Source organism: Gastrolobium bilobum, unplaced genomic scaffold, assembly GCF_033153095.1.
Source record: "Gastrolobium bilobum isolate Gb01-03AN ecotype WA unplaced genomic scaffold, APGP_CSIRO_Gbil_v1 utg81916, whole genome shotgun sequence".
NCBI lineage: Eukaryota > Viridiplantae > Streptophyta > Magnoliopsida > Fabales > Fabaceae > Gastrolobium > Gastrolobium bilobum.
Genome location: NW_026897639.1, coordinates 70101 through 94570, shown reverse-complemented (window position 1 = coordinate 94570; position 24470 = coordinate 70101). Strand labels below are relative to the sequence as shown.

Below are 24470 nucleotides of genomic sequence, written 5' to 3'. Positions count from 1 at the left end.
ATTTATTGAATTTGAAAAAAAAAATTCATTATGTATAAATAATAAATAATTGGTTTAATATTTATGATGTTGTAGGAGATAATTTTTTCTCTTATACATATATAAAATGTTTGAAGCTCATATTTTATTTTTTTTATCTCTTTTCTTTACTCAGAGTCTTACATATTTTTATGTGTGTGTAGGGGATAAAATTATCTCATATAATATAAAAAACATTAATTTCATAAATAAAACAAGACGTTTGTTTCTAATTTTTGGATCAAATTTATTTTTTTAATTTAAAAAATTAATTTTGGAATTTTATTTATCGTGGACTTTCTGAGGTCCATTCTTTTGTTATTATAACTTTTCTGGTTCATTTTATGGTACTAAGTATGGTCTATGACATGAAATAAAAAAAATAAATAAATTATGGTCTATGATTGTCGCCTATAGTGATGGACTTAATCACAAGGTTCACTGGGTGGATGTACCCTATGCTTTTCTTTTTCTTTTTTCTTTCTTTTGATACAAAAGTGATTTATGATTTCGTATGAAGATGGAGAGAGGAATCTACGCAAACAAATCGGCCAGGCTGAGGTTAATTCGATTGTAAAATCAAATAGTCTAAGAGAACTTCATACTTCTCTAGTTAATTTTTGGGATACGATATTCTAACAATCAAATATTATTACTAATGTTATTATCAATTAATTTTATAGTTAAATCGATTATGTTCATCCAATGATTATATTTATTTTCATTTTTGTATGGTTATGATTTCTCATATTTAATACTTTATATTTATTTTCGCCTTTGTATGGTTACGATTTTTTATATTTAATGCTTTCACTTTAAATATGGGGAATCATAATCATACAAAGATAAAAATAAATATAACCGTTGGACAACATAATCGATCTGACGGTGAAATTGATTGGTAGTAACATTAATAGTAACACTACTTGATTATTACAATATCATTTCCCTTGTTTTTAATTTATTTATTTTAACATATTTATTTCAGCTTGCAGCAACTATCTCAACCCTCTCAGGTATACTTTGAGGCTATGTTGCACCACCGATACTGACACGAAACACGAGATACGACACAATATGATACTCCGACACGTTAATTCTAAAAAATGTTAAATTTTGACACGTTAAGACATATTTTGATATCATATAATATTTTTAATTTATGTAGTGTATATTATATTTAGTATTCAATAATTTAACAAAAAATAAAGTTAAACTTATAATACCCATCAATTTTGCAAAGAAACATAATATATCTCAAATGTTTATATTAAACTCAATAAAATTGTAATCGAAATCTAACGAATCTAATAGTTGGAACTCAAAATACAACTCAACGTAACCTTTGAACATTTTGTGAGTCTTTGCAACGAGTATTGGAGTGTCGGTCGGAGTGTCAGTGAGTGTCGAGAAGTGTCGGATACGGCACATCAGAATTTTTGAAGTGTCGATGCTTTATAGCTTTGAGGAGTAAACTTTAATATTAATTTAATTTTGGCAGTTCAGTCTCACAATCTTTCTCGCAATCCCGCCATGCGTAAGCAAAACAGATCTTGCATGTGAACCAAACAATTTTATTTTTGTGTAATTCTAGTTAAGGATAGTTTAATGGAGGTATTACCATGTTGATTAGGGTTTACAAAAACTGAACGGAACTGTATTAAAAACAACTATTTTTAAAGAATTAGTTTATGAACCGAATTAATTTTTAAGAACTAATTTATAAATTAAACTAGTATTTAAGAATTAGTTTAAGAACCATTTTTTTTCCTTTTTCTCTTTTTTTTTATAATTTTTTTCTCTTTATTTATTTAGTGGCTTCTTTTATTTTTATCTTTATTTTTATTATTTTATTACTTTATTTTTTATTTTATTTTTATTTTGGAATAGGTTTGACCTAAACTAATTTCGAATCTAATCAAATCATTTTTTACCAACCTGAACCATTTCAAAGAGAACCGAACTACCGAACTGGTTTGGGATAAAAAGACAAGTTTGGTTCTTTGAACTAAATTAGTTGTTCTTCAAAAAATTCAGTTCAATTTCTATGCGTTAATTTCTAAAATTGAACTTGTTCAAAGTACAATTGCACCATTATTTGTCTCGATTCGATACACTTAAGTTTTTTTTGGTTGAGATACACTTAAGTTTTAGATATTCTTTGAGATATGTTATGGAAATTGTAAGTTAATTAATAAAATGTTCAACCTAACCCACTTATTAGACATTACTTGGTTAGTTGATTATGAATTATTATTATTTTTTTCATTCGAACAATGCCTAAACCAAGCTCGTGTATGGTAGAAGATGAATGCATGATTCAAAAATATATATACCTAATTATATACATATGGGTAGGATAACTTATACTGATATAAAAATAAGAAACGGTAACTACCAAAAAAAAAAAAGAAACGTTATATAATCTTTTATTAGCTTTTTATATTTTTAGTTTTTATTATTTCTTTTCTGTTGTAATTGTTTCTAGAAGCTGAGCTGTCATTTTTGTTCTTCTGATATTATTAGGCCATTCTGTTAGGCCATTTGGTTAGGCATTCTGTTAGTCATTTTAGTGAGGCCATTTTCTCACTCTTCACATATTTTCTATATATTACCTTTGTATTCTCTACTTTCAAGTAAGTAAATAAAATGCAGTTTTTCTTCTCTGAGTTATCTTCCTAATATGGTACCAGTAGATTTTTTTTCCTGAACCCGAGCCTCCTTCCATGGCTCGTGGTAGCACTAACAATCGCCCACCACCAGTGGATACTTCCTCTGGTTCATCTTCCTTCATGGAGGATTCTTCCAGTCCTTATTTCTTACAAAATGGAGATGATCCTGGCCTGGTTTTGGTCTCACACACTCTCACTGGTTCCAATTTCAGTTCCTGGAAGCGTGCTATGATTCTTGCCTTCACCGCGAAGAACAAACTTGTGTTTGTTGATGGTTCTATCCCTCGTCCTTCTCCCAATGATCTGTTGATTTTTTCTTGGACTCGTTGCAATTCCATGGTCATATCCTGGATTTTGAACTCCGTCACTAAGGAGATTGCCGATAGCCTCCTTTATTTTTCTACTGGTTATGAGGTTTGGACTGATCTGCAGACACGTTTTTCTCAGGCGAATGGTCCACGTATTTTTCAACTCAAACAACGAATTTCCTATTTATCTCAAGGCGCCCTTGATGTTAATGCCTATTATACGAAGTTGAAATCTCTGTGGGATGAGTTACAGGATCACCTACCTCTTCCTTCTTGCATTTGTGGTGCTCTTCATGAGATTCGCACCGGCAGGGAGCAGGACCATATTTTACAATTTCTTATTGGCCTCAATGACTCATATTCCTCTGTCCGGGCACAGATCCTTCTCCTTGAACCACTGCCACCACTCGCGAAGGTCTTCTCCATGATCCTGCAGGAAGAACGCCAACGTCAACTTTCAGTATCCTTGCCTCATCCGGTTGCTCCAGATTCCCCGCTTATTAACTCGGCTGCACCTCCTCCTCACTCCCTACCCACGACGGCTGCTGCTTTTCAACGCCGTCCCAGATCCATCTGCACGTTTTGCAATCTTTCTAGTCACACACGTGACAAGTGCTTTAAATTACACGGATACCCTCCTGGGTATAAACCCAGAATTCCTAAGCCCAACCCCACTACCAATCAGGCCCAAGCCCACTTTGCACACTCTCAGCCTTCCCATCCTCTTCCCAAATTCCCACCGACAACATTCTCACCTAACCCTCCTCCCCAAGCCACTTGCATTTACCCCAACCCAGTATAATCAGCTGCTTGCGTTGCTACATCAGAATTCTGCATCATCCTCATCGTTTTCCACTTCTTCCGTCGCTGACTCCTCTCCCTCGGTAGCAAGTTTCAGTGGTAAGCCACCTCTTGCTCTCCCTCCGTCTTGTTGGATTTTGGACACGGGTGCTACGCATCATGTTTGTCTTTCGATTAATCTTTTTTCCTCATCTTCCTCTTCTGATTCTTTAGTTTCTTTTCCGAATGGGTCTTCTGCAGTGGTCACTGATGTTGGTTAAGTGTCCATTTGTGGTCTTTTTACCCTACAAAGTGTCCTTTGTGTTCCGTCGTTCTTCTTCAACCTTTTATCAATCAGTGCTTTAACGCGTGATTCCCCTATTCTTGCTCATTTCTCTGACTCTCATTGTTCTCTTCAGGACCGTGCTTCGGCAAAGACGATTGGGATTGCTAGAAGACACGGAGACCTCTACATACTTGACACCACAAATCTTTTCCCGGCAGATAATGTCCCCCATCCCCTTTGTTTTTCATTTACTGTAAAAGACCCTTCCCTCTGGCATTCCAGATTAGGGCATCTTTCTGTTTCATTTTTAAATTCAATGAAATCTTTGCTGGGTTTTTCTGATGATTTGCATACTGCCCATCATTGTGCTGTGTGTCCTCTTGCCAAACAAAAACGCCTCCCCTTTATTTTAAACCCCAAATTATATGCATCCCCTTTCGATTTGGTTCACTGTGATATATGGGGTCCCTTTCATACAATTTCTGTAGAGGGATCTCGCTATTTTTTGACAATTGTAGATGATGCTACACGTTTCACATGGACTTATTTTTTAAACAAAAAATCTGATTTCTCTTCTGTTTTTACTTCATTTTATAATCTTGTTCACACACAATATTCTTTGCCTATTAAGTCTATCCGCTGTGATAATGCACCTGAGTTTCACTTACCATCTTTTTTCTCCTCTAAAGGTATTCAACTTTACCATTCTTGTGTTGATCGTCCTCAACAGAATTCGGTTGTAGAACGCAAGCACCAACATATCCTTAATGTGGCACGCTCCCTTCAATTTCAATCCCATGTACCACTGCCATATTGGCAAGATTGCATCCTTACTGCTGTATATCTCATTAACCGAACCCCTTCACCCCTTCTTTCATCCAAAACCCCCTTTGAACTCCTTTGCCATAAACCTCCCTAATATTTCCATCTTCGCAATTTTGGCTGCCTTTGTTACAGCTCATCCCTCTCCAAAAATCATCATAAATTCTCCCCCCGAGCCCTACCTGCTGTTTTTATAGGATATCCACCTGGATTCAAAGGTTACAAACTCCTTGATTTGGAGTCTAACCATACATTCATTTCTCGTGATGTTGTGTTTTTTGAACACATTTTCCCTTTTTCAATGAAGTCTCCCCCTCCTCCCCACATACTGAATTCACTGTTTTACCTACTTCACATTCATTGTCTTCTGCTCCTACTTCCCAGCATAATACCTTTGAACCATCCATTTCATCTCCCACTACACGGCCTCGTCACCCACCCTCATATCTTAGTGATTATGTTTGTTCTTCGTCTACCGTCCATCCCCTATCTAATTACATTTCATACCATCGTCTTTCTCCTACATATGCAGCCTTTATAAATTCTGTCTCATCACATTATGAACCCACCTCCTTTTCTGCTGCATCACAACTACCAGAATGGAAAGTTGCAATGCAGGATGAACTTTCAGCCCTTGAGCTTAATAAAACATGGACAGTTGTTTCTCTTCCTCCTGGCAAAAAGATTGTGGGTTGCAGATGGGTCTACAAAGGTCAAATATAAATCAGATGGTTCTCTTGAGAGGTACAAGGCCCGTCTAGTGGCCAAGGGTTTTACTCAACAGGAAGGGGTTGATTTTTCAGAGACTTTCTCCCTTGTTGTGAAGCTTACAACTGTACGGCTCCTTCTTGCCCTTGCTGCTATTAATAACTGGTCACTTATCCAGCTTGACGTCAATAATGCTTTCCTTCACGGGGACTTATTGGAAGAAGTCTACATGCATTTGCCCCCTGGCTATTCTTCTACTCAAGCTTCTCTTCCACCTAATGTTGTTTGTCACCTTCATAAGTCCTTGTATGGACTTCGACAAGCATCCCGACAATGGTTTGCCAAGTTTTCCAATACATTGAATTTGCTTGGTTTTAATCAGTCACAATCTGACCATTCTTTATTTGTGCGTTCTTCTGGATCATGCTTCATTGCTGTATTGGTATATGTGGATGATATAATTGTTGCATCTAACAATTCTCTTGAAGTACAGTCTCTTATTGATACACTTCACAGTAAATTCAAGCTCAAGAATCTTGGTCTCTTACGTTATTTCCTTGGCCTTGTGGTAGCTCGTTCTGCCAAAGGTATCTCTGTTTGTCAGCATCATTATGCATTGGATATTATTAAAGATTCTGGACTTTCTGGTTGCAAGCCCCGCAGCACCCCCTTTGAAGTTGGACTTAAGCTCTCTGCCTCTGAGGGAGATCTTCTCCCTGATCCTTCCATGTACCGTCGCTTAATTGGACGTTTAATCTACTTGACAATCACTAGACCAGATATCTGCTACACTGTTAATTTTCTCAGCCAATTCATGGCTGCTCCACGGCTTCCTCATCTTCAAGCAGCCCACAAATTGCTTGGCTATATCAAGCACACCATTGGTCAAGGCATTTTTTACTCCTCTTCTTCTACTGTTCAACTTAATGCTTTTTGTGACTTTGATTGGGCTTCTTGCATTGATAGTCGTCGGTCTATTTCTGGTTTTTGTGTATTCATTGGGGATTCAATTATATCTTAGAAATCCAAGAAACAGAACACTGTTTCCAGATCCTCCACAGAAGCAGAATATAGGTCTATGGCTCTTGTAACATGCGAACTCCTCTGGCTGTTTTCTCTTTTAAAAAACCTCAAAGTTTTACATTCTGGTCCTGCTCATCTATTCTGTGACAATCAATCTGCTCTTCATCTTGCTGCTAATCCTGTTTTTCATGAGCGCACAAAACATATCGAGATAGATTGTCATCTTGTTCGAGAACATATTCTCAAAGGGCATCTGAAAACATTTCCTGTACCTTCCTCAAAACAACTTGCGGATATTCTCACAAAGCCTTTGCTTCCTTCTAAGTTTGCAACTCTGATATCCAAGATGGGAATTCTGAATCTTTACTCTCCATCTTGAGGGGGCCTATTAGCTTTTTATATTTTTAGTTTTTATTATTTCTTTTCTGTTGTAATTGTTTCTAGAAGTTGAGCTGTCATTTTTGTGCTTCTGATATTATTAGGCCATTTGGTTAGGCATTCTATTAGTCATTTTAGTGAGGCCATTCTGTTAGGCCATTTTCTCACTCTTCGCATATTTTCTATATATTGCCTTTGTATTCTCTACTTTCAAGTAAGTAAATAAAATGCAGTTTTTCTTCTCTGAGTTATCTTCCTAATATCTTTGGGCATTGATCATTGCATTTATACATAACAACTCATACAACAAATGAATTATAATTGTCAAATGAAAATGGAATCAACTATTGAAATTGGATGTAACACTTAGTCACTTACACTACTATATGGCTATATGCGGTAACATGTATATGCAGCAAGTTTATGATTGTTATTCCAGTCGTGGTTTGAGTAAAAACAAGAATCTGGACGTAATTTCTCTGCTTGTGGAATGTGAGGGCAAGTATATATGCACCGATAAATGGGGAGTGGATTTAAAATTTCACATGATTAGATCATGTGAAATTTTTATGTTTATCTCTTTTTTCATATATATTAAAGGGTTAGGATATTGTGACACCCAAGTTATGTTACTCCCATGTGACACACAGTCAATCTCATCGTTAGATCGCTTATGTTGATCCTACGGTTATATTTATTTCCATCTTTGTATGGTCATGATTTCCCAAATTTAAAGTGAAAGCATTAAATATGGGAAATCATAACCATACAAAGGTAGAAATAAATATAAAATATTAAATTTGGGAAATCATGACCATACAAAGATGGAAATAAATATAACCGTTGGATCAACATAAGCGATCTAACGGTGAGATTGACTGGGTGTCACATGGGTGTAACATAACTTGGGTGTCACAATATTCTATCTCATCCCTATTATGCAAATAACATCTTTTGTCTATATTGGCTTTGTAAATTTTTTTTTTTGAAATACAAAAGCATTAGTAAACTATAATATAATTTTTTTAATTTTGGCAATGAGATATGAAGCTCTACAAAGATAAAATTTTGTTGATGAGATATGACTAGATTTTTTCTTGGGTTTAGTTGATGGATCAATGAGTCTTGGGTTTAGAAATTTTTAGGGTATGATTAGGGAAATACCCAAGTAGGTAGAGGAAAATTAATATATTGGATCGGTTTGGATTGGATCGGTTTTCATCAACCTATCCAAAAACTGATCCAATCCAATTAAAGTTTGCGGTTTTTAATCGGTTTTCGATTTTCGATTTATTCGGTTATCGATTTTTCGGTTCGGTCACCGCAGTTTGGATCGATTGATGAACACCCCTAGTTATATTAGATCTGGAATACTTGCCCCGATGTCAATGACCTATATGAAATAAGGTTGCCAATGGGATTTGATGACGCAAAAGGGAATTGATGTCCAAAATTGCTATTGATTTGGTTACATACGGTGGAAGTTGTTTTCAAAATCTGCATATGATGGTCGTGTTACTTGGAATCCATGACCATAGGTACGTTACATTCTTTCCTTTCATAATATTGACAAGAATGATGAATCTATCCTTATTTTAAAAATTATTTATCAATCTACCTTACAGTGAATTTGGTTTTTAACATCCATAGTCGTTGAGAATAATACTCTTGTTATTACTGTACTTTTGCAATTTGGGATACTTACCTATTGAGCGACGTTTTCTAAAGACTATTTTTTATTAAATTAGCTCTTGATATATTCAAAATATCATAATATTCGTTCTTATAAAAGATTGAAGCGGACAAACAAAAAGACGAATTTTAAAATTGTTTTGCATTCTTGAAGACTTAATTTACTAAACAATTTTTTTAAAAAAATTATTATAATGATATTCTAATATTTAGAATGACAATTTTATGACTGACTCATCATATAAATTACTTCAGATTACCTATTCTTTTAAGTTATCTTCTTTCTTGACGCTTCAATTGTAAAATAAAATATCAGCAAAAAAAATATTTTTTTAAAATTTCTCTTTTCTAAATCACAATATATATATATATATATATATATATATATATATATATATATACTTTCTTTTAAGTGTTAATTTTACTTTGATAAAGAATTATTTTAAAAAGGACAAATATGACTGATTCCCCAAAAATTAATGCACCTGGTAATATCTCGTATTTGGAAGAAAATTTTATGTATCAAGTCACTAGGATAAGTTTAGAATTTTGATAATTTGCATGAGATCTTAGGTTCAAATCTCAATACTGTTTTTGTATCCAAAGTAAAAATAAAATTAGGAATTATTTGTTTTTATTTCTCCACCCATTCAACCATTGCCTAACTAATTTGAGCACGCAGTCACAAATGTGGCAAAAAATATCTTGCTAAAATTTTCACACACATGTACTTACGTGGAACTTAGAACTTCTGATTAAGTTGGATAAACCACCAATTCTGGTAAATTCTCATGATTCTAATTCTAATACTTTATTAAAATTAGAAATAAATAAATATACCAATATCATTAAAAATAAAAGGTAAGTGAAATAAATATTTAAAGAGCTATTGTTCTTGAGGGTGTTTGGTAGAGGAGAAAAAAAAATTTATCCGAAAATCTCGATTTTCAGAAATATGATTTTTACATTCAATTTACAATAATATTTGAAAATTAAAAATTTAGAAAAATTTAATTTTCCAAGAATCCTGGAGAATACCGCGTACCAAACGCCTTGTAAAACTTAGGGACGTTTGATAGAGGAAATTTTTTTTTTTATCCCGAAATCTTAATTTTCAGAAATATAATTTTTACATTTAATTTACAATAATATCTAAAAATTAAAAATTTAAAAAAAATCAATTTGCCAAAATTTCAAAGAATACTGCATACTAAACTTCCCAGGCAATACTACAGGAGCGCTGGAAACTATTTTCCTCGTGAGAGTTGGATGGTGGGACCAGCGATCTAACAAATCTTTGGTCATAACTCATAAGATGTACCAGTACCATTTAATTGGCTATATTTTTTTTTCACATTTATAAAAAAATTCATTCTTTCTTGAAAAAAAAAATTTCCCCACGATAAATTTTTGAGAAAAGTATTTATCCTATTATTTCTATAAAGAGATAGGATCTATATTTTTTTTATTTTTTATCAACTTTCTCTTTTCCTTTATCAACTCTCTTTCTCTCTCTTTGATCTTCGTTGTCGGAAACCAAAGGAATATTCCCGTGGCGTCGTTTTGGACATCATCGGCGTCTATTTTCTCTGTGTACCATCACCATTACCTTTTGGAACAAAATGGTCACTACCCGGTAAACTTGTCAGGTAACCAACAACATGAGAATACAAGTAATACACACTAAACTAATATATTCGTATTTTTTCCCTTTTTTTTGAGTTGTTCTTTAAAGGAAAAAAAAATAAAAAAAAATTGACCAAGCTCAAAAGGAGCGTTAGAATATATATATATATATATATATATATATATATATGAGCACACTGGTTTTTTTCTCAATAAGTACGTTGCAGCTTGAGTTTCCAATCTTTGTTTATCCATACCCGAATACGAGTAACAATATGTTTTAGTTAATTATGCGGTAAGAAAATATATATTTTACATTTCATGATAATTGTTAATTTTCGTGTATCATACGATTATAATTTATAAAGATATTTTAATTAATTAATTATTAACTCTTAATAATACAAAACCAATTTTTTTTATGATAGGGATGAAAATAAATGACAAAATTATAAATGTTACTAAAAGTAACAAAATAATCATTTTAAGTATTTTCGAGGAAGAGATTAATACTTAAGACTAATAACCTATTTTTATTATAAAAATATTATTTTATATATATAATACTAAAAAAATATCAAGATTTAGTGAGATGTGACCCCCAATCCATGCTCCTCTGTTCCGCCACTAATATCAATATAATACTAAGAAGTTTTATTTTTTATTTTAGTCGTTAATTTTTGTTTATTTAATAATTTGAAGTTAAGAATTAAGTAATTGATATAAATCAATTGTGAATCTGATATTTGGAGATACTTTTCTAAGTTCTGTATGTTTTGCTTAATTAATGCAAGCCAGAAGACGGTGACAAACGTGTGGATTATATTCCTGGCCGATTTCCCTCTAAACGATGGTAGTCACTGCAGCACGCGAATGTTGCAGTATATCTTGGAAGGCATCGTATGGGTTCACAAAGCACAGTATCTTGTATTCACTTTCATATATGAGCTCGAGCCCCGAGCCATTGATGTCCTAAAAGCAGAGTTGTCTTTGCCCATTTACACTATTGGCCCTGCCATACCTTACTTTTAGCCTTGAAGAAAATCTCACTTTGAGGAGCACAAATGGGACTAGCCATAACTACTTTGAGTGGCTAGATGCACAACCCATTGCTTCTGTTCTTTACATCTCACAGGGGAGCTTTTTCTCGGTTTCAAGTGCTCAAATTTATGAGATTGCAGCTGCTTTGCGCGAAAGCAAGGTTCGATTCTTATGGGTGACCCGTAGTGAGGCTTCAAGGTTGAAAGAAATCTGTGGGAACATGGGATTAGTTTTGGAATGGTGTGAGCAGTTGAGAGTGTTGTCTCATCCTGCTATTGGAGGTTTTTGGTCTCATTGTGGATGGAATTCCACAAAAGAAGGTGTTCTTGCTGGGGTTCCATTTCTGACATTCACAATAATTATGGACCAACCACTAGACAGTAAGATGATTGTGTAAAGAACCAATTCAACCCAAAAACTTAAGCTGGTGGGTGAGGACTTTTTAATGGTTTTATATATCTCAACACGCCCCCTCACACGAGAGCCCACTGGGCTTGAAGGGTGGGCAATGCACAGGCCCACCTACCTGTGCGAAGAAAGAAATTCCACTAGAAATAAAGTGAGGGGTGGCGAGGTTCGAACTCGAGACACGAGGCTCTGATACCATGTAAAGAACCAATTCAACCCAAAAGCTTAAGCTGGTGGGTGAGGACTTTTTAGTGGTTTTATATATCTCAACAGATTGTAGAGGATTGGAAGGTTGGCTGGAGGGTGAAGGAAGACGTTAAAGTAAAGTAGGAAGGATATTCTTACTACCAAATTTTTTTACTACCAACTCATTACCTATCTAATCACCATTGGATAACATTTTCTCTTTTTTCAAAAACTTTTTAGCATTCTCTCTCCTTGATTCAATGGTGATTAGATAGGTAATGGGTTGGTAGTAAAAAATTTTAGTAGTAAGAATATCCATTCTCAAAGTAAATACTTTGGTAAAGAAAGATGAAATTTCAAGCCTAGTAAAGAAATTTATGGATTTGGATAGTGACCTTTCAAGGGAAATCAGGGAAAGAACCAGGAAGCTCCAGCAGATATGTCATGATGCAATTGCACATGGTGGGTCAGCTGCAACTGATTTCAATGCCTTTATTAGCGATATGATGCAGACTACATTAATGCCATAAACATGTAGCAGATGATGTACTCCTCGATCCCAATTATATTTGTAGACCACGTTATTTATTGAATTTTAAGTTGCTGGAATATTCGTATTATTTTGACAGAGATACTCTACTGTGGAAATTGAAGAATATATACGAGCGCAATTCATGCTTTTATACAAATGTTTAATTAACCTATTGCTGGGATGAATATACATAAAATGAAATAAAATATTCTGTACAAGTCTCTCCATCAATCTGTTACTTACGTTGACTGAGGAGGAAATCTCTCTTTGCCAATTCCTACGAATGCCCTTATTCGTATGCCAAATTCTTATTGAAATGTATACGGTGCAACAATATAACAATTCAATATGATTTTCTTTTTCTTTTTCTCATTCTTATTCTTACAATGTTACTTTTCCGTTGGAGATAATACAGTTATTTTTCAATGAATTAATCGCTCTCATGCCATTGCATGGCCTCTATGGTGATTAGTTTGGGTAACATGGAAGGGGGGGTCATCCAAACTCGTTTTAGTCAAGGACTTATTGAGTGTAGTCAGGCTTTGATATAATCCCATGACTACAAAAGAAGTTTCCATTTGAGAGAAGTGAATGTGGGATTGAATATTGAGAATCCAAGTGCAAGTAGTGGAGTTTCATATTGATTCAGAATAAATTAAGTGAGAATCGTGTAAATACAAAGATTCATACATCTAACACATTAAGGTTTTGGGGTTAAGATGTGGCGTCGAACTCACATTTTTGCTTATCCCAGTAAGTGTAGTTCTTTCCTGCCGTAGAATCCCTCTAACCCAACAAAAACATTGTTACCGAGGTGGCGAAATATATGGATCATTACTAGATGAAGGATTCACAAAATTAGAAAATAGCTTAGAGATTTCACAAAATAATTGATTATTGATTATTTTTGAGGTGGTAATTTTGTAAATTTGAAGGCTTATTGATTACACTTTCATAAATAAAAATTTTTCAACATTAAATCTAGTTATATTCACACTTCATCTATATAAACAAAGGAAAATTATTTTCTCATGAAATATGTGACAACTTTCTCGTATTATGAGACATCAAACTTCGTTATATCCTTTTTGTTTTTTTTAACAAGTAGCGGTCATTTCACTTGTTGTGTCTATAGTACAAGAGAAGTATGGACCTCTTTTAACATGGAGGGGGGGGGGGGGGGGGGGGGGGGGGGGGGAGTCATCCAAACTCGTTTTAGTCAAGGACTTATTGAGTGTAGTCAGGCTTTGATATAATCCCATGACTACAAAAGAAGTTTCCATTTGAGAGAAGTGAATGTGGGATTGAATATTGAGAATCCAAGTGCAAGTAGTGGAATCTCATATTGATTCAGAATAAATTAAGTGAGAATCGTGTAAATACAAAGATTCATACATCTAACACATTAAGGTTTTGGGGTTAAGATGTGGCGACGAACTCACATTCTTGCTTATCCAAGTAAGTGTAGTTCTTTCCTGCCGTAGAACCCCTCTAACCCAACAAGAACATTGTTACCGAGGTGGCGAAATATATGGATCATTACTAGATTGAAGGATTCACAAAATTAGAAAATAGCTTAGAGATTTCACAAAATAATTGATTATTGATTATTTTTGAGGTGGTAATTTTGTAAATTTGAAGGCTTATTGATTACACTTTCATAAATAAATTTTTTTCAACATTAAATCTAGTTATATTCACACTTCATCTATATAAACAAAGGAAAATTATTTTCTCATGAAATACGTGACAACTTTCTCGTATTATGAGACATCAAAATTCGTTATATCCTTTTTGTTTTTTTAACAAGTAGCGGTCATTTCACTTGTTGTGTCTATAGTACAAGAGAAGTATGGACCTCTTTGATTCCTATTTCCAAGAATTTTTTATAAGCTTTTAGAAAAACCAATTATTTGATAAGGGTTATTTTGTGAAAATAACCACGAAAGTAGTAAATATTATTGAGGTAGGATCATTTGATGTCAGTGTCAAATTTTAATCTTGACACCTAATATCAGAACCGTTAGATCAAAAAAAATCAATGACTCTGATTTGCAAGCATGTGACACCATTGATCTTTTTTGATCTAACGGCTCTGAGATGAGGTGTCAAAATTGAAATTTGACACCGGTGTCAAAGGATCCTAGCTCAATATTATTTAGTATTTAAAACTAAAATTAGGGAACAATTTATAAATATTCTCAAAAAAATGTTTTCGATCTCATTTTATTGTTTTTGTAATGATAATATATGTTATCATTTTAAAGATTTATTAATGGTATTTTCATAAATAAATTTAACTTCTTTTTAACTTCAAATTGCTTTGCAATTACATATTATAATTATGAAAATTCATCGATCGTACTTTAATAAATAAGTCTAACTTCTTTTCATTTTTTCAACTTTAAAATTAATTATATTCAAACGAGTTTTTTAATTCTCATCTTTTAAATTCAGTTTTCAAGATCTATATTAAAAAAAATAAATCAAACAAACCCGCGAATTCCAATACAAAATAAACTTTAGATTCTCGTAGCAAGTCTTCGCGTCAGGTCTCGAAGGAGGATGAATGGAGAGGAAGTGTATCGCTCCCCGCACACTGGTGCCGCAAGAGAGAAAAAAATAGAGAGAAAGAGGAGAGAGGAGAGAGGAGAGAGAGGGAAAATAAAAATAAAAAAAAGGACTAGGGAATAAAATTCCGAATGAATGAGCCTCGTTGGACCAGGTAAACCCTACATCGACCATTACCAAATTGTGCGTAGTTAAGAAGCATAGGTATATGCTTTCTAAGTTTCAACCTTAAACTTCATCTTCTTCCCAAAATTTCATCAACATTTCTCCCCAATTCACATGGAAGCTCCACTGACTTTCGCTTGCCATGTGGTGGCCATGCCCTACCCAGCTCGTGGCCACATAAACCCAATGATGAACCTTTGCAAGCTAATGGTCTCCAAAAACAGTAGTATCCTCGTAACCTTTGTCGTCACCGAAGAATGGCTTGGCTTCATCGGATCCGATCCGAAACCCGACAACATTTGGCTCAGCTCAATCCCCAACGTTGTCCCGTCGGAGCTGATTCGCGGACACGACCACCCCGGATTCATGGAAGCTGTCATGACCAAGATGGAAGCGCCCTTTGAACAGCTACTCGACCATCTTCAGATGCCGCCTACAATCATTTTATATGATACTTTCTTGTACTGGGTCGTCGTTGTCGGAAACCGAAGGAATATTCCGGTGGCGTCGTTTTGGACAATGTCTGCGTCAATTTTCTCCGTGCTCCTTCACCGTCACCTATTGGAACAAAATGGTCATTACCCCGTGAACTTGTCAGGTAACCAACATGAGAATACAAATAATAAAACAGTAAATTAATATATTTGCATGTTTTTTTTTTTTTTAATAGAATTGCATGTTTCTTTTTGGTTCTTCTTTAAAGGGGAAAAACAATAAAAAATTGAGCAAGATCTAAATAAAAAGTGCTAAAATTATGGGGAAAGTGCATGTGATCTTAAGGGGCTGTTGGTAGAAGGGATTTTTTGAAAATCGCAAGGAAGTAAGTGATAGTGATATTTGTATTTATCCATGTTTGATAGATGTTTTCTCAAAATTTTCCTGAATATTAAATTCCCTAGGATTTGTATTTATGTACAAATTGTGTTCAAAATTCCCTTCCAAGAATACCACAAAAATAAGTGGTATTCTTGGAATACCGGTTCGGGAAAATTACGCTCAATTTCTGGGACAATATTACCCTTCTATAATCGAATAGCTCTCTCTCATCATCCATCCTTTGTCGAACCTATTGGGCTTCCTCCTTCAATGCTAAACCCAAGCCCATTTGAGGTGTTTCCTAAAAATTCTAACCCTAATTTCCACCTCCTCTATATATACTAATTAATTGTGGGTGGAGGCTAGGTCAGATTTGAGAGAACAAATTTGAAAGAAAAATTATTTGATTGTTTGAGTAAAGCTTTATGCTTTGCATATGAGAGATCTCTATAGAGAGTTTGAGTGAAACATCTCTAGGGTAGTTTGATTATCACCATTGTTGGAGAGGTTAAGTTAACCACCACATTAGTGTATTTGATTATTTGTAACCATTATCTTCATAGTGGATTTCTGATCTGGACTAGGTCCCGTGGGTTTTTACTTCTTCATTGAAGAAGGTTTTTCCCACGTTAAATCTGGTTGTGTTCTTCTTCTCTCTCTCCTGTTTTGGTTTTGATTTTTCCGCTGCGCTGCCTGACCTGGTGAAGTTCAGGCCGAGGTATTGCCGAGATCCGAGATCAAGATCTTGTTGATTGACTTCCGCACAAAGGCCCCTGAGCCGATCTGAGGGAACCGAGTTTTCCCAACAGTGGAATCAGAGCCCGAGTTCGACGGGTTCTGAGGGAGACGAGATGGAGACCAGTGGCATAACTCATGATGGAGATATGTTCAAGTTGACTGCAGACAACTTCACTTATTGGAGACCGATGATGGAAGATCATCTCTACTGCAAAGATCTACATGAGCCCATTATCCTTGATGAGAGACCGGCAGGAAAAACAGATAAGGAGTGGGAGATCCTGAGTCGGAAGGCGGTTGCCACGATCAGGAAATATATTGATAAAAGCCTCTTTGAGCACGTGTCCGAATTCACGAACGCGTATGAGTTGTGGAAGAAGTTGGAGTCCATGATTCAGAAGAAGACTCCCAGGAACAAAGCACACCTGGTTCGCCAACTTGTTAAGCTTGAATACAAGGACGGCATGAGCATGATTGAACACATGAACACCTACAAAGGTATTGTGAATCAGCTGTCAAAGGCTGATATGAAAATTGATGAAGAATTGCAGGCATTGCTGCTGTTGAGCTCGCTGCCAGAAAGATGGGATACTCTGGTGGTGACCCTGAATAACTCGACTCCAGATGGAAAATTGAAGATGGATGTCGTGACAGACAGCCTCCTGGGCGAAGAATCCAGGAGAAGAGAACGAGGTACTTCGAGCACGTCTAAGGCCAACGTTGCTGAGAACAAAGCGAAATCTGACTCCCGTGGTAGAAGTAAGAGCCGCGGTAGAGGTCGTGACAGAAGAGACAAGTCCAGAGGTCGGTCAAAGCCGAAATATGAGTTGAAGTGCTTTTACTGTGGAAAGACAGGCCACAAGAAGCCAGACTGCTGGACCCTGCAAAATGATGAGAAGAACGGCTCTGTGAAGCCATATCAGATTGTTCCCAAGAAGAGGGAAGACAAGAGCACCACTGCGGTGGCTGCAAACCCTGATGCCGATATATTCATCCTAGGTGAGGATAATTATTTGAATGTTGCATATGATGACTGCACCTGGATTGTTGACTCCGGTGCCTCCTTCCACGTTACTCCTCACAAAGGTTTTTTCTCCTCTTATCGAGGTGGTGATTTTGGAGTCGTGAAGCTGGGAAATCAAGTGACCAGCAAGATTGTTGGTGTCGGTAATGTAACTCTGACCACGGATGTCGGATGCCGACTTGTGTTGAAAGATGTGAGGCATGTTCCTGACATGCGTTTGAACCTAATCTCGGTAGGCAAACTTGATGATGTCGGGTTAGTGAACTACTTCGGTAGTGTGAGATGGAAGCTGGCCAAGGGAAACTTGGTCGTGGCCCGAGGTAAGAAGGAAGGCTCATTGTACGTGATGCAAGGAAAGATCAATGGTGGAGAAGCCAACTCTGTCCGAGATGAACCTAGCTTGGAGCTATGGCACAAGCGGCTCGGCCACATGAGCGAGAAAGGGCTCCAGATCCTGAACAAGAAAGGATTACTGACCGGGTTGAAAGGCCAAGCGTTGGAGAGTTGCACGCATTGCCTAGCTGGAAAGCAGCACCGGGTTTCCTTTGTGTGACCGGATAAACCTAGACGACGCAGGTATATTCTTGACCTCGTCCATACTGATGTCTGCTCCATGTCGGAAAGATCCCTTGGAGGAGCTCAGTACTTTGTTTCATTTATTGATGACCATTCCCGCAAAGTGTGGGTATATTTGTTGAAGTCTAAAGACCAGGTACTCCAATCATTTAAAGAATTACATGCTATGGTTGAAAGGGAGACTGGCAAGAAATTGAAGATGGTCCGATCTGATAATGGTGGTGAGTATTGCGGCCCATTTGATGCATACTGCAGAACGGCCGGAATTCGACTTGAGAAGACGCCCCCCCAAGACACCTCAGCTGAATGGACTGGCTGAGCGGATGAACAGAACTATTGAAGAGAAGGTCCGAAGCATGTTATCCAATGTTGGATTGCCGAAATCATTCTGGGGAGAAGCCGTCAAAACAGCTGTTGACTTGATCAACCTCTCACCATCACGGCCACTTGAAGGAGAAATTTCAGAAGAAGTCTGGACAGGTCGGAAAGCGGCCTACAATCAATTGAAGGTGTTTTGATGCCGAGCTTTCGTGCATATCCCTAAAGATGAAAGGGCTAAACTTGATGCAAAGACCAAATAATGCATTTATCTTGGTTCGCCGAGATGTGAGTTCGGGTTCCGACTTTGGGATCCAATCAATAAGAAGGTCGTGAGAAGCCGAGATGTGATCTTTCATGAGCATGAGAACATTCGTGACATCTCGAAGCCCAAAGTCCGGGTTACTGTCAGACGTGAAGAACCCATCCCTCCTGTCCGAGCTGAAGCAGGAGGAGAAAATCAAGAAAATGAAGAAAATGATGATCAGCAACAAGCTGAAGATGACCAAGACACTGAGGTCCGAGTTGATGATGAGATCCAGGATGAAATTGATGAACCGGGTTCTCAAGCTGAAGAACAGCCGAGATATCCAACTCGAGAAAGAAGATCCTCTACAAGATACCCATCTGACGAATACACCGTTGTAGCTGAAGACGGTGAGCCTCGGAGTTATGATGAGGCTGTGACGAGGTCAGAGAAAGAAGAATGGAAAAAGGCAATGCAAGACGAGATGAAGTCTCTGCACGTTAAATCTGGTTGTGTTCTTCTTCTCTCTCCTGTTTTTGTTTTGATTTTTCCGCTGCGCTGCCTGACCTGGTGAAGTTCAGGCCGAGGTATTGCTGAGTTCCGAGATCAGGATCTTGTGGATTGACTTCCGCACAAAGGCCCCTGAGCCAAACCGAGTTTTTCCAACAGAACCCAGTACCCACCATTCCTAATCTTGCTTTCCTTTTCAACCATCGAAACGGCGAAACCCCATCTCCCACGTCTCCCTTTTGTCGTCAACTCACAACCCCTTTTCTCTATTTTCTCCACCGCCAACACTACTTGATTAACCATCATCTCTGCCCTCTAGTTGTTGGTCAGTAATAACAGGAAAAATCGGCAGTGCTCCCTTTCTCTCCCTTGATTCCTTGCATAACAAATCGAACCACAACGCTGAAGCCATCAACCGAGACCCATTTCCTCTATTGGTCTGTTCTGCCGAAGCTCCGCCAACAAAATCATGTTTGAATAAAGAGTGAACGTGGGGTTATTTTTGTAAATTAACTTCACATTTTCATTAATATTTCTCAATCAAACAAACACATATTCAATAAACTTAATCAAATAATCTCAATAATATTTTGGTATTCCAAGCAGCTTTTTTTTGTAGCATTCTTAATTCTCTTTCTCACCATATTTTTAAAAATCATAATTCTCAGATACTAAAATTTTTTTCCTCTGCCAAACAGCACCGAAAAGATGTAAAATTGTTTCATTTTAAGCGAGGAGAAAGAGATAGATCATGGAAGAGAGAAAAATGGACAGAAATAAAAATTAAGATATGAATCTCACAGAGTGAAAATACATAAGTTGTTTCATGTACAAATTGTATTTGATTCAGTGGCCACTAAATTGGCCACACGCATGGTCTTGATTTTTTATGCTTCAATTTTTATATATCATCTCTTCATTAGGTTCAGAAAATTATTTAAATTGTATGAGATTTTGATTATGATATTTGTAGATATTGAAATTATTTTTTTGGAAACTGATATTGAAATTATTTATGTATTACTTAATTGATGCAAGGCAGAAAACGGTGATAAACGTGTGAATTATATTCCTGGAATTTCCCCAATGCGCCTGGCCGATTTCCCACTAAACGACGGTAGTTACCGCTGCACCCGACTATTGCAATATAGCATGAAAGGTATCACATGGGTTCACAAAGCACAGTATCTTTTATTCACTTCCATATATGAGCTCGAGCCTCGAGCCATTGATGTCCTAAAAGCAGAGTTGTCTTTGCCCGTTTACATTATTGGCCCTGCCATACCTTATTTTAGCCTTGAAGGAAATAATCCCATTTTGTTGAGCACCAATGGGACTAGCCATAACTACTTTGAGTGGCTAGATGCACAACCCATTGCTTCTGTTCTTTACATCTCGCAAGGAAGCTTTTTCTCGGTTTCAAGTTCTCAAATTTATGAGATTGCAGCTGCTTTGCGCGAAAGCAAGGTTCGATTCTTATGGGTCGCCCGTAGTGAGGCTTCAAGGTTGAAAGAAATCTGTGGGAACATGGGATTAGTTTTGGAATGGTGTGAGCAGTTGAGAGTGTTGTCTCATCCAGCTATTGGAGGTTTTTGGTCTCATTGTGGATGGAATTCCACAAAAGAAGGTGTTCTTGCCGGGGTTCCATTTCTGACATTCCCAATAATTATGGACCAACCACTAGACAGTAAGATGATTGTAGAGGATTGGAAGGTTGGCTGGAGGGTGAAGGAAGACGTTAATAGAAATACTTTGGTAAGTAAAGATCAAATTGCAAGCCTATTGCAGAAATTTATGGATTTGAATGGTGACCTTTCAAGGGAAATGAGGGAGAGAACCAAAAAGCTCCAGCAGTTATGTCATCATGCAATGGCACATGGTGGGTCTGCTGCAACTGATTTCAATGCCTTTATTAGCGATATAATGAATTAATGGTTCACATGCTATTGCATGGTTTTTATGGTGATAACTTTGGTGTCGTGGATTCCATTCGAGTAACTTTATCACTTTAATAATTATAGTTTTTTTCTTCTTTCCAAAGTATAACTTCAATGATGAATAACCACTGTTTAATCACAAGAAGTTACTTTAACAATAAAAATATATATATATATATATATATATATGTGTGTACAATATATAAGCGGATATATACGGTTACAAATTTGAGGTTATGAAAAAATATTTTTGTGGCTTCTCGATTTCTTAGTATTTTATTTTATATAATACCTCAAATTTATGGACATTTAAGTTAATTCATTATAATATGTATTTCCTGACATTATAGCCTCTCTGTTTTTTTAGATATATATAAATTTTATATCCATCTTTATTTTTATTAATATTAAATAGGTAAGGCTTAATTAAAATTTTCGAATGGAAAAATAAGTACAAAATTTTCACAGCACCACTTGATATGAGTTACTTGAATTTGGACTCCGGCACAACTTTTCAGAAGGGATTGCTGAGGCCTTTTGACCTTGATGACGTTACTTTTAAAATGTATAGCCGGAATAATTTTTAGGTCAAAAATTTTGTCAATATAATGCATAATAACGCAGTTGGGAAACGGATCTAAGGACATGATAGGATCCATGTTGCGTCCTGTACAATTTTTTGGCGCGGTCATCAGTGTTCCTAAGACATGATATCTTCCATGTCACGTCCAGTACAACTTTTGGCACGACAATCGATGCTCCTAAGACGTGATACCTTACCTGCCGCGTCCTGTAAACAAACAATGTCCCTTCTCTTTCTTTCTATCTGTTTCAACTTTCAATTCATTTTTTTGCATTTAATAATGAAATTTTGCTAAGTGAACTACGACATTTTTGTTTGCTCATATCATGTATTTATTTTAATTAAAAGAAGTTCTGTGGCACTGTGCAAAGTTATGAAATGCTTAAAATAAATATCGAAGAGTAATGTGTCAACAAAGAGATGACCTATGAGTTGTACAATTGTTCATTGGCTCTGTCTAGCTAGGAAAAGAGTACTTTATTTTATTTCATTTTATAAATTATATGTATCGTCTGCAAAAGATAATCTTGTTTGGGACGAATCCATCATTAAAGTTTTAAATTTGGCCCGGCCATTGAAGTGGTCAGGGGCCACGGGTTCAATTGGGGGGTTACGGGGTCACTTCACTGACCCGATTTTAAACATTAAAAAATATACACATAATGATGTCGTTTGATGTGTAAAAAAAAAAAAAAAAAAACTCGTTGTTGCCTAGATTTAGAACTAGATCTGAAATTTGAATCGTTCTTCTTACTTTCTTCCGATCTTCTAGACCCAATCTCCTTGTTCCAGTGATCTCCTCCACCATGCTGGTTCTCTCTCCCCACCGTTAATTTTTCGTGTCGTCGTCTCTCTTCCGCTATTCTCTATTCAGTAAGGGACCTCCTTTCTCTATTTGTGTATCTAAATATTTTTTAATGTTTAAAATCGGATCAGTGAAGTGACCCCGTAACCCCCCAATTGAAATATTTGTGTATCTATTGAGTAAGGGATTTTCTTTCTCTATTTTCACAGTGCCACAGAACATTTTTTAATTAAAATAAATACATGATATGAGCAAACAAAAATGTCGTAGTTCACTTAAGTAGTTCTCTTACCAAAATTTCATTATTAAATGCAAAAAAAAAAAATGAATTGAAAGTTGAAACAGATAGAAAGAAATAGAAGGGGCATTGTTTGTTTACAGGACGCGGCAAGTAAGGTATCACGTCTTAGGAGCATCGATTACCGTGCCAAAAGTTGTACTGGACGTGGCAGGGAAGATATCACGTCTTAGGAACACTGATGACCGTGCCAAAAGACTGTACAGGACGCGGCATGGATCCTATCATGTCCTTAAGCGTCCATTTTCCAACCGCGTTGTTGTGCATTATATTGGCAAAACTTTTGACCCACAATTTATTACGGTCATACATTTTTAAATTCACATCACCATGGTCAAAAGGCCGATTGCTGAGCTTCTCATCCTGTACGAAAATTTTTGCAACAATTTTCACTTAAAAATCAAACAAAAATACTTCTTCTAAATACAACTACTAGCTGTTCCATGATACTAATGTTATAAAATTCTTAATCTAATTTTCATGTATTGTTAGCGTAAATTTTTTATATTTATATTTATATCTATATTTAATAATATATTATTATATTTTCAATAAAATTTATCTTTCACATAATTGTTTACATAATTAGATTTATTAAATGAGATATTAACATAATACTTTTTTATACGACAATAGTCGCTTATGATAGAAATAGATTGGACTGAAGGAAAATCTGTCATCTATGAAGCACCGACACTTTAAAAATTCTGACATGTCGTGTCCGACACTTTTCGACACTCTGACACTCCCCGACACTTCAATGCGCGTTGTAGAAATTCAAAAAAAGATTCAAAGGTTGTGCTGCGTTGTGTTTTTAGTTCTAACTATTTGATTCGTTGGATTACTATTACTATTTTATTGAATTTAATATAAATATTTGTGGTATCTTATGTTTCTTTGCAAAATTATTGGGTATTATAAGTTTAGCTTTATTTTTTTGTTAAATTATTGAATATTAAAGATAATATACGCAACATAAATTAAAAATAATATTCAATATCAAAACGTGTCCTAATGTGTCGAAATCTAACATTTTTTAGAATTAACGTGTCGAAGTGTCGTATCGTATCGTGTCCCGTGTCAGTATCGGTGCTACATAGTTTGTCATTATAACTTTTGACCTGTCTGCGAACTCGGAACCTAGTTAAATTCACTAAAATGGTTTTAATAAAAAAAAAAGGGGGGGAAATGTGTCATTTTAAATGACACACTTTATATCTTTTCACTCTCACAAATAAATGGAATACATATTTTTAAAATATTTTCCCTCCACTCTCTTTCATGATTTAACTCTTTCTCTCACTTAAAATGACACAACCTTATGTCTTTTAAAATGATACGCATTTTTTCCAAAAAAAAGACATACTACAATGGAAATTAAGTTGTTAAAAAAAATGGAAAA

General features: G+C 35.8%; 1 protein-coding gene and 1 pseudogene across 1 annotated transcript; both read left to right on the top strand.

The window, feature by feature from the left end:
* The first annotated feature begins 10206 nt into the window (after nt 1–10206).
* LOC133308927 (UDP-glycosyltransferase 87A1-like) lies at nt 10207–12478 on the top strand (annotated as a pseudogene).
* A 2852-nt stretch (nt 12479–15330) lies between these two features.
* Nucleotides 15331–21377, top strand: LOC133308921 (UDP-glycosyltransferase 87A1-like). Its single transcript, XM_061509656.1, has 2 exons — nt 15331–15814; nt 20488–21377. The coding sequence occupies exons 1-2, from the start codon at nt 15331–15333 to the stop codon at nt 21375–21377; spliced, it is 1374 nt and encodes a 457-aa protein (XP_061365640.1).
* Nucleotides 21378–24470: the final 3093 nt, after the last annotated feature.

What these genes read in the sequence shown, in the direction of transcription:
- LOC133308921 (XM_061509656.1), top strand. Translation starts at nt 15,331, where the DNA reads ATGGAAGCTCCACTGACTTTCGCTTGCCATGTGGTGGCCATGCCCTAC. An exon ending in TTACCCCGTGAACTTGTCAG is followed by an intron (nt 15,815 to 20,487) that starts GTAACCAACATG and finishes GATGCAAGGCAG; the next exon opens with AAAACGGTGATAAACGTGTG.